The sequence below is a fragment of the Nilaparvata lugens genome, chromosome 7, assembly GCF_014356525.2.
Source record: "Nilaparvata lugens isolate BPH chromosome 7, ASM1435652v1, whole genome shotgun sequence".
Classification (NCBI taxonomy): Eukaryota; Metazoa; Arthropoda; class Insecta; order Hemiptera; family Delphacidae; genus Nilaparvata; species Nilaparvata lugens.
In genome coordinates, this window is record NC_052510.1 from 31,926,991 (window position 1) to 31,938,557 (window position 11,567).

Here is an 11,567-nt window from a genome sequence, read left to right on the forward strand (position 1 = left end):
GAATTTTACAAGAAGGATTCCAAATAAAACCTTCAACTTTCTTTTCCATTGTGATTGATTTATTCTACCAAGTTCATGAGGCTCTAAAAACGCTTTCTAGAACCGTGTGATTTGTTTATTTTCGATCTACGTTGGAAACAATAAGTTTGACTTGATCATAGTTCAGACGATTTCATTTGGATGGCCAGTAATTTAATTTTGTTCGAATTCTGTGGCTCCTTGCCTTTCAACTATATAGTGTTGTGTGAATCAGGTTTTACAAGATACGAACAATCTAATCTTCTGCTAATATAACCGACCGATAAAGGTAATTATATACTTCGATGATTTATTATTGGTGAACATAGAATTTGAATCGTAGTAACGAACCTATTATATCAGGAGGGTGAATCGCATTTTAACTGTATTTCTGAACTTGATAAGTTAGACCAGTAAGCGTACCGTACTCTACTTGTAGATTTATATATTAAGTGGAAACGCACAACAAAGTTTGGAGGAAAAATTGGATCCGAACTTTGTGTATTTGAGAGGCAGTCACTTTGTAGCTATCAACAAACTCATAGGTCAAATTACGAACAAGTACAGATCTCAGAACATACTTTTACTGCTCTCACTCCGGCTTACAACTGTCAACTTCCAACGTAGTTTCAAGAAAAATTGAATGAAAACTCTCTGTATTTGAAAGGCTGTCACTTGGGAAGTATCAACTCACGGTGAGATTCAGAGCTCAGAGCGATTAAACAAAATCACTCTTCTATTTCTCACTAATGCTCGACTCACCTTTAAAAGTTTAGAACGATTAACACCGCCTTCTTATTTCCAACTCAATGCTCAACTCACGCTGAGGCTCTGAACGCTTATATTATAGAACATCAGTTTTCTATTCCTAAAAGTACTTTCTAGTGAAGAAGTACGGTAGTCACTTTGGAAGTGTCAGACGTTCACTGTTACTCGTCTTAGTTTTGACATTACAAAGTTTATCAACCCATGACCTACTTAGCGCAATGACAACGTTTTCCAGCGGACAAATTTCACCGGAGAAATCCCTTTACGTTTTGACACAGCACGAACCCCAGCCGCCTGGTCTCATCCATTTGCTGCCTTTCCAAGCCGGTAATCGCATACCCAAACATTCCACTTATCCAGCCTCACCATCACCGATCGCATCCTACACTCAAAATGGCTTCCTCAAATTTCGAACAAGTTCGACGTCTTCAACGTCACTCACAACACATTTCACACGGCATATTATTTCCGTTTTCCCATCCGTCTCTCCTTGTTTCCCTCTTCTCATCAATAAGTTCTCTCTCTATTTATCCATCCTTCTTTGTTTTCACTCGGTTGCGTGGGCAAGAACTCATTCCAACATTGTTTTAGGCTACTATTCTAGGATGTAGATAATCGTTTTCTGTAATTTTCCACTGAATTGAATCAAATGTAACTGTTGAATTGTCTTGTAAAATATTCATTCATACAATTTCCCTGGAATGTACTCGTAAATCGATATTTTTCCTTGAATTGAATCAAATTTCACTGGTTTATTGTCATGGAAAATATTTGTAGATTGGAATGGGAAATGAATGATAACAGTAACCGAATCTGCATCCAGCCATCATCAATGATGACAACTCTATACAATACACGAATATTTTCATAGAATGTTCTTTGTTTGTTTTGTATGTCTGAATCCTCTCAAACCATGGAAGGGAGATGAATGAGAATGTTAATTTGAACAGATCGACTCAACTCACTTGAATTTAACTCTATTGAGTTAAACAATATTCATCACGGTAGTAATGTAGAGGGGAACGCAATGCGACATCATTTCTGAATTATTCTGAGCAGGTTTGTGACTTCATTCACAAGTTAGAGCTCAGTCAGCATTTGTTGAATGAGGAGCATGAATGTTTTCTATAGCATAAAACTATGAAGGCTTATAGATATAATTGGCTTATACCACACAAAAAAGAAGAATAAGAAACACTGTGTTTTTTATCCACCATACTGATCCACTGATCCAACTTGAAATTTTGCATAAAGATCCTTAATTCACCGAGGGTGTTTATAGGCATATTTTTAGTTCCTCAAGTTTTCAGTTTATCAAGCTCCAAATTCGTCATTCTACTTGAGAGTGCTCATGATTGAAATATGTATTATTTAACGGGTTTTTCTGCAGTCCAATCTTATACGTGGGAAAGGGGATTTGCTTGTAGTTTATATTGTAGTTTTGATTTTCCAAAATATATATTTTTGGATAAATATTCCTGATACCTAGTTTCAGATTGTGGAGTTCAAAATAACGCACAGAGAGATTTAGAATTATACATTTAAATGGTAACAATCGGAAGATTGTTGATCAAAAACTAAAATACATCAAAATTGATTTTGTCTCAAAATTTTACTCATTTTTGAAAAGAGTAGTTATAACTCAGTACTCATTGATGATAGAGAGTTCCAAATGATCTCTCTAAATCATTAGAGCTAAAAAAAGGCGAGAGCTAATTTTTTTGTCCGATTACTGTATTTGACCGAAATAGCCGAAAATTGGAAAATTAACCAAAAATACGAGGTTTTAAGGCTACTCTTTCATTTTCGATCTCCCATATTTTCATTTCTCCTTAATCAACTAATAATAATCTTAATAATTAAAACCAATCCATTCTGTGATACAAAATTCACGTAAGATAAAAGCCCTATCAAAATAGTTTTTCTATTGTAAATAATTACAGCTCTGAATATTTTCAATATCAGTATGGAACTATATAACTAAATCCATCTATTAGTGCTTTCAACAGATTCTTGCAGTGTACGGGTTACATGCTTGTTTATTGATAATGTTAACAGTTTATAATTCAATAAACCGCGAAAAAATCGCAGGAAATCTATCGTTAGGACTCGAGGTGTTTTTTATGTGAAGCTGAAAATCCTGCCGTTGTGAACCATCTTTATCGCATTTCTTTACATTCCAAGTATCGTATTTGTTCTAATCGCGCTGGTGATATTGCTAGGTAGAAATTGAATCAAATTCAAGACACATGAATTCCACTCATAATTCAATTCCTTGAAAAAGCATTCAAGAACATTAATGTAATAGAACCACCAATGAAAATGAAAAGTAGATCAATGAGTTGAAACGAGTAAGAGCAAGAAGATTGTAAAAATCATGTGGATTCACAAGAAATGATTAGGAGTGAAAGTGGAAGTTGTGTTAGGTTGGCAGCTCAACAATCGTTTCGGAGCCACCGAACTAACATTCATTTGAAAGTGCATTTCGGACGTGAATGGAATATGATAGCTGAACTGACACTACCATTAGCTGTGAAAAAGTGAGACAAAAGCTGATGTAACTAGATGGACGCTGAGCTATTTGCATTCCAAACAAGCTTCTGATATATAAATGTATATGTCTGGTCCATAGGTATAAGATTTATATGAAATTTATATCACGTATGCGATGTATACATGTATGTCAGGGCTTATGTATATATGAGATTCATACGCACGCACTAGTGCACACAAACACCCTCTCTCACTCTCTCACACACAAACTGAGCCCTCTAGTGCGTGATGTGCTATACGCTTGGGGAGTTTAGTGAGTAAGGGCATGTTGAATATTCATAATAATGTGATATCAATTTTCCATTTCCAGTGGACCTATTTTACATTACGTCGATAACGGTGATAACGAGCTGTTCCATTCTAGAGACGAGACTGATTTTAGTAAAGTGAAAATCAAGGGAAACAGTTGTCACGATCATAAATTTATTCTAATAATCTCAGGGATGAGTAATTAGAAAATAGAGATACGTATAATAGCTGTACAGTTTTTTATGGAACCAAAACCTGAAAGGAGATAATGCTTGTAAACTATGAGTATCCTTCTCAAAAGTTTTATGGCATACTTCATCCACAACCTATTTTTAAGATCGAAATCAAGCTAGTACGATTGATCAACTAGCAAGCAATAATAAGAACCAATTCTTCATTCCAAATTAATAGGAAACAACTCTCCACATTTCAATTATGTTTTCTATTCGTTCTCCGGTACAATAATTCATATGAACAGGTATAGAGAATAGGCGAATATGATTTTATGATTTGGATCAGAAGCAGCAGAATAGTAGTAGTTATAGGGAATAGTAAATAGATGAAAAGATAAACTCTTATTGATAATGAACTCAAACTAATAAGGTTTTTTGCCTAGCAATCAATGACATTATTCATAAAAAAGAACGATTCTAATTTTTGTTTGGTTTTGGTAGGTCCTCTGTACCTACGTTACTTTCGTACTTTCGTAGGTACTTTATCAGTCTTTGTACTTGTTGTCAGTGTTCGAAGATTTTATAGATATGATCCAAAATATTACTTTCAACGATTTGTTATGATATTCTACAAGCAATGTAAAGATTGAAATTGATTTGATTTTAGGCTCCTACTGCTACTATAGTTCTCCTATTTACTAGTTATTGAACTTTAGTACGAGTCAAATGATGTGGCAGCAGTGGAATTCAGATTCTAAATACAGCAATTCTCCACACATCATTCCATTTTATGAATTGTACTCAACAGCTAATATGATCAAGAAACGATCACGTAGTTTTCAAACGTTAGCAATATGGGAGAAATATCAAACGATCGTTTTCAATTAGTTGTTTTTGTGAGATTGCACAAGTTTGCTGACATGCACACACCAATCATATTCCCAATTTTCTCAGTCGAACTGCTCTCTTTACAATTCATACAACGATAACCCTTTCTGCTTCCAGGAATATGACGACTGTGTCAGAAGCAGAAAACCGAGATAAATTCAAGAGGACAAAAGAACAATCTTCGCCAGCAGGAGATGAAAGGGAGCCGCCGACAAGCGATGAGGACACCGTCTCTTCAAATTGCACTTCATCTTCCTCCTCCTCCTCCTCCACCTCCTCCTCAGCCACTTCCTCCTCTTCATCAACGTCATCGTCCTCATCAACGTCTTCCAATTTCAACGCTTTTCTATCGTCAACGACTTCATCGTCTTCTTCATCGTCTACCTCTTCTTCATCTTCCTCAGTTATTCCCGCATTCAAATCGTGTCAGACTGCCGAAGAAGGGACCTTAGACAATGATTTCACAAGTAATACTGATAAACAGATAAAGGACAGCTCAGCTACGCCAAGAACATTGAAAGAGGACAGACTCAACTTCAATAGTTTGATTCCAGTTTGTGATGAAAAGAGCTAACCCACGGCTTTTTCAAGTAAAAACTGATGAATTTTTCTTTCAAGTGGAAATATTGTTTTGACTGAAGTTGATGATTAAAATTCAAAGATAGAATATTTTTTTAAATGCTATTAATAGGTATCGTTTTTTTTCAACTTGTTTGTCACAAATCTATGCAAGATCGTTATCTGAATGAAATAATTATGATATTGGTATCATGTAATAAATTGTTCACTGTTCAGTGGAATACCTATTCTTGAAACCCCATTTTCCTAACATTCATAATCAAGTAATTTTGATAATTTGCTCAAAGTCAAATCCAGTCAGAGTCAATCCAAATTTGTAAATTCTCAGCACATTTTCCAGCTATTTATTCACTCCTATAGCAGGTGACGTTGTAATTTCAGAAATCAGAAATTCTACCTGATGCATTTCAGTTGAGATTAATCTTTTTTTTTTGTATAATATTGATTTTGATTATATTATGAAACTGTGTATCGATGTATAACAACAAGAACTACAATAGATATTGCAAGCACACCAATTATCCATGTATATATTGACTGAGCTTATCGAAGTATACTACAAATTAATATTGATTTGATTATTATAATTTCTCAAACTCTTTTCAAAAAAGTTCTGGCGGCGTTCACATTTTTTTACCAAAGTTTTAAATTCAGACTGAGACAATAATTTGCTATATGGATAATGAGAAGAGAATAATAACACGATGGATAGTACAAAAGTTTATAGTCTACTCTATTGAATACATTTGGCATGTTGTGAATTCAATACAGAAATGAATGATAACAGTTTTTGGACTCAAAATCAATATTTCGGTCCTTGCGGAGGCAATTACCATAATATTGGGCTACCGTACAGAGCTATTATTATAAAAGATTATTAACTGATTGAAAATTCAATACATCTTTCGAAGCAATTATGCTAAAGGGCCCCATAGTATATTGGGGCATATAAGGGTATTATGCTAAAACCCCATGGTTTTAGGAGAAATCGTATTACAGGCGACAATGTTTTGAGGCTTGTGAAAGAAGTAATCAACGATCTGGAAACCACAAATATGTCTGTTCGGACGTCATGAATGCTTCCCTTTCTTGTCTGGCGTTGTGTGGTGGAGGGGGCAATTATACGGTGATGCGCAAAGCATAATTGTGGCCAGTTGCCGTTTTGCCAGCCAACCGAACAGCTCACTTCTCGTAATGTCGATTTTTGCAAAGTGATTTATTGTGATTTATTACAAGTGTCGTCTCGTCTCGTATCGTGATCTGGACCCGGGATCCTGGAAGCAAGGAGGATTTGGACATGAAGGTAGGCCTATGTTATTGTGCACTTAGCCATTTTAATTGTTCAACTTGCCACCCGACGCCAGACAACTTAAAAGTTCTCGATGTAATTATTGATACAGTCCACAAACCAGAGTGCTGTTTGAGCCAGCCTTTGTCGAATAAACATTGGTCCAACCGTCCGGGATTGATTTGTTCATCGAATTTGAATAGGACATAAGTTTGAAATATCGTCTAATAGGTTTGTCGTTTTTTTTTTGCCTATTTTATTCTTGGTTTGTTCTGTGTATATGGATTGTTTTTGTCGTCGTAGATGAATATACGCTTCAATTGTGGTATTCTTAAGAAATTTGGGCTCAATTTAAGTTGGAAATTGAGTAGAACAAGTAATATTTTCGTAAATAATTGTGTCGTAGTATTATTGCGTAAGATTGTTGCATTGGCGCCACAACGCTGGACTGGCAAGTTCGTGTCGATAAGTAGAGAAAGACTTATACGTCGTCTAGCTGTAACAGTAACTGGAACTGTTACTTTTTTCAAAGGATACTTGCAGTTATTTGCATTGATTATTGTCGTTACTTCGTTATTAATAGCAGATATTGTTTGTTCCAAGAGTATCGATACAGTATTATTAGCCTTGTAACCGATCATTTCTACCGAGCATAAGTTGAAATGCTGGCTTGGCTTGTATGATTAGATAAGCCAGCCATTGTTTGTTCCATTGTGTCGCCTGCTCTCGTGTTTTCCCTCTTATTCTTGTTTGGTTCTTTTTCTCACTCTCTCGACGAGCGCTCACTGTTGTCGCCTCACTATGGGTGTTATCAAAGATTTGACATTTCAAAGAGATGCATTAATTCGTAAAATAAAACGGATTAATGAAATTGCCGAAGCTGTCGAAAAAGATCTGAAAAATAAAAAAATGAAGAATTTATTGAAAGTTATGGGTGAGCATATCGATCACCACCAGGTGGAGTTCAATGACATAATAGATAAGATGCAGAGCTACTATAACAAACAAAAACCTCGATTGGAAACAAGTGACCTTGAAAATTTGATGAGCCAATTTGATGACACTTTTTTCAATGTCAAGGCTATTCTCGAAACCTTACCATCCACTCAAACAAATTTGAATATTAGTTCTTCCAATGTAGCTTCTTCACCTACAACTGGAAATATCTCGCCAGTTGCCCTACCTAAGCTTCCTTTAATGACTTTTGACGGTGATTTGAAAATTTGGAGTCAATTTAAAGATTTATTCGAAGCCACGGTTCATAATAATGGTCAAATTGCTGACATACAAAAACATATGTATCTTCGGTCTGTACTGAGAGGCGATGCACTGTCAGTCATTTCTGTGTCCCATTGACAAGTGATCATTATGCTGAGGCATGGAAATTATTATTGAATCGCTACAATGACTCTTACAATCTGACTGACGCATACTTGCAAGCAATTTTTGATATGCCAGCAGTTAATAAGCAACCAGACTCGCTACGAAAATTCATCACTCATTTAGCTGAGTATATTGCAGCACTAAAACCAATTGGTCATGCAGTTAATGACTGGTCGATTCCGTTATTATTTGTCTTACATAAAAAACTGACTGAAGAATTGAGAGAGAAGTGGCAGAGACTGCTAAGAAATGGAACAGTATCCGATTTGAAAAACTTCCAAATATTTTTGAATGATGAAGCTGTTATTTTAGAGGCTACTAAATCTACTGATTTATTGGGATCATCTACATCGTCAGAAGCCTCCCCACGTAAGCAGTTTGGGAAATCGAAACCAACTATGGGAAATTACAAGGCTTCAGCTATGATTGTTAAATCGAAATCGGGCGAGCTGAAATGTATTGAATGTAATAATTCTCATGAACTGGAAAATTGTGAAGTGTTCTTGAATCTCAAACCATCTGATAGATTAAAACGTGTAAAAGAATGGAAACTATGTCTATGCTGTTTGTTGGCAGGGCACTTTATTAGAGATTGTAGAAGAAGGAAGCCGTGCAGTCACTGTAATTCGCGCCATCATTCGCTCCTCCATTTAGAGCCGAGACAGCCGCCTGTTGAAAACACCAACACATTGGCCGGTAATAAACAAATGAGCAGGGTAGACGTGCACGACGCCGCTGATCAAGGCCATCAAACATTTGTTACTGACTCAGCTAAGAAGGTTTTCTCGAATGTAAAGAGTTCCGTAGTATTGTTATCAACTGTTAGAACGGAAGTTCGAGATAATCAAGGCAATTATCATAAGGTCAAAGTATTATTAGATAGTGCAAGCACCGAGTCATTCATTACAAGGCGATGCATGAAAAAACTGGGTTTAGTGGTACAGAAAACACATAGTTTGCCAATCTATGGATTATCTGATACTAAACTGGAGGTGACAGATGAAATTACTAACTGTGAATTTGAAATACCGAACTCCCCTTCATTAAAAATTACCGTGTCGGGAGTCAACAAAATAGCAGCTACAAATCAGATAAAAAATGCGTACTGGGCACATATTGAAGGACTGGAGCTAGCAGATTCTGAATTTTTCCTCTCAGAGGAGGTTGATATTTTATTGGGTGCTGAATACTTCCCCTTCATTCTGACTGGAAGAAAGGTGATTGGTCCAGCGGGTACACCATCTGCCCTAGAAACAGTATGGGGCTACTGCCTGATGGGTAAGGTATCAGAGGAGAGTTCTACTATCTCAAATAATCTGTGCATGTATTCCAATGCTAATTCAGAAGAGTTGGTGAAGCGATTTTGGGTTGTAGAAGAGCCACCTAGGACAAAAAAATTATTGGGAAGTGAAATGGCTTGTGAGGAGATATACAAATCAACTGTTTGTCGTTTGAATACTGGTAGATACATTGTAGAATTACCATCCAAGGAAACAAATACGAGGGAGATATCGGGATATCTTGAAGTTAAAACTAATGTCGGAGAAAATGTTACCATGATTCGAGAAGAAGAATTGGGAGATAATTTAGAAGAAGTTCCAGGTAAACAAGGTATAGCCTTCAACAGTTATTTACCGATCAACGGTAATTTAGGGAAAGAGTTAAAAGTGATTCATAGTCCACATGAAATCAAACCAATGGGAATACCCATACTGAAAAAGGAAATTGGAGAAGATGTTTTTGAAAGGGAGAAACGAAGTTTGGAAGAGTTAGATGATGATAGACAGGATAATGTTGAAATAAAATGGACAAAATCCGAAAAGGGAGAAGAAATGAAAGAGTATACTCTAACAACTATGTCGTATGGTGTATCATCATCGCCATTTCTTGCCATTTGTACTACGCATCAGTGTATTGAAGTTCAAAAAGTGCTTTCAAAAATTATAAACATAGATTATATTGCAGCTTGGACTTATTCAACTATGGCAGTGAGTTGGATTCAGTCTTCACCTCATCGTTGGGCTAGGTTTGTGGCAAATCGTGTAAGTCAAGTACAGGAACACCTGTCTACAGAGCAATTCAGATATGTGTCAACCGAATGTAATCCAGCTGATTGTGCTAGTCGAGGACTATTTCTCAATGAATTAATTGGTAATTCTCTGTGGTGGAATGGGTCTGATTGGTTAGACAAACCACTGGAGTGCTGGCCACACCAAACCCACGGTAATGATGATGAAAATTCCATACAGATTGAATTGGAAGCAAGAAAAATTACACTAGCAACACAGAGTAAAGACTCAGAGGAATCAATTCAATCGGTGAAATTGAGAAATCGATGGAGTTTACTCAAAAGAATTGTATCCTCATTCTGGAAACGTTGGCAATTGGAGTATGTATCTAGTTTGCAAACCCGAACAAAATGGTACAGAAAACATAGTAATGTTAACATTGGACGTATGGCTCTCTTAAAGGAAAGTAACCTACTCCCTCTTCACTGGGGACTTGGTCGAATAACGAAGATATTCCTTGAACAGGATGGAATTGTGAGAGTGGTGGAGGTACAGACTGCAAAAGGAAGTCTCACCAGTCTGTCAATAGGGTATGTCTCCTCCCTATTGATGAAGATTAGGCCTTATTGAAGGGAACTTCAATAAGTTTTAGTGGTTAGTTTTTTTGTTTCTCGTTTTATGTGTGGGAAAGGTTCCCAGTTGCTTTGTTTCTTGTTTTTATTCTATATTAGTTGTATATAGTCATTTATTTCTCGTCCCATCCTCTCCTTTCCGTGGGCCTCCTACTCCTTTTTTTTAAGTCTCCTCAAGGGCCCCTGAGGAGTGAAGATATTTTCCTTTTTTTTCCTAGTCTCCCTAGTAGGGTTCGTTATAGGTGGTTTTTTGTTTTTTGTTATTGGAAGTTCTTCCAAGGTGGGCGGAATGTTCGGACGTTATGAATGCTTCCCTTTCTTGTCTGGCGTTGTGTGGTGGAGGGGGCAATTATACGGTGATGCGCAAAGCATAATTGTGGCCAGTTGCCGTTTTGCCAGCCAACCTAACAGCTCACTTCTCGTAATGTCGATTTTTGCAAAGTGATTTATTGTGATTTATTACAAGTGTCGTCTCGTCTCGTATCGTGATCTGGACCCGGGATCCTGGAAGCAAGGAGGATTTGGACATGAAGGTAGGCCTATGTTATTGTGCACTTAGCCATTTTAATTGTTCAACTTGCCACCCGACGCCAGACAACTCAAAAGTTCTCGATGTAATTATTGATACAGTCCACAAACCAGAGTGCTGTTTGAGCCAGCCTTTGTCGAATAAACAATGTCAAATTTAGAAGTTTTGATATGACCAAAGCGTTTGAAACTGTTGATCATGCTATATTATGTCATAAACTATCTTATTACGGGTTGAATCAATTGGCTGTTGACCTTATTTATTCCTATCTTACAAATAGAGTACAGTATGTTTCAAGAAATGGCGAGTTTTGTAGAGGTGGAATAGACAAATACGGTGGGCCACAAGGGTCCATTCTTCTTGGTCCACTGTTATTCATTGTTTATATTAATGATTTGCCTAATATTATTGATTCTTGTAATGACGATAGTGCTTCGTATTTGTTTGCAGATGACTTAGGTTTGAGAGTAGCTGATAATAATAAAGTTCATCTGTATT

General features: G+C 36.6%; 1 protein-coding gene across 1 annotated transcript in view; it reads left to right on the plus strand.

Moving 5' to 3' along the window:
- Positions 1-5,752, plus strand: part of LOC111054025 (putative protein TPRXL) — a 20,424-nt gene extending 14,672 nt beyond the window's left edge. Inside the window, exon 2 of the mRNA XM_022341018.2 lies at positions 4,767-5,752. Within this exon, the coding sequence (XP_022196710.2) occupies positions 4,767-5,223 (457 nt within the window). The 3' untranslated portion in view covers positions 5,224-5,752. The remainder of the gene's footprint in view (positions 1-4,766) is intronic.
- The last annotated feature ends 5,815 nt before the right edge of the window (positions 5,753-11,567 follow it).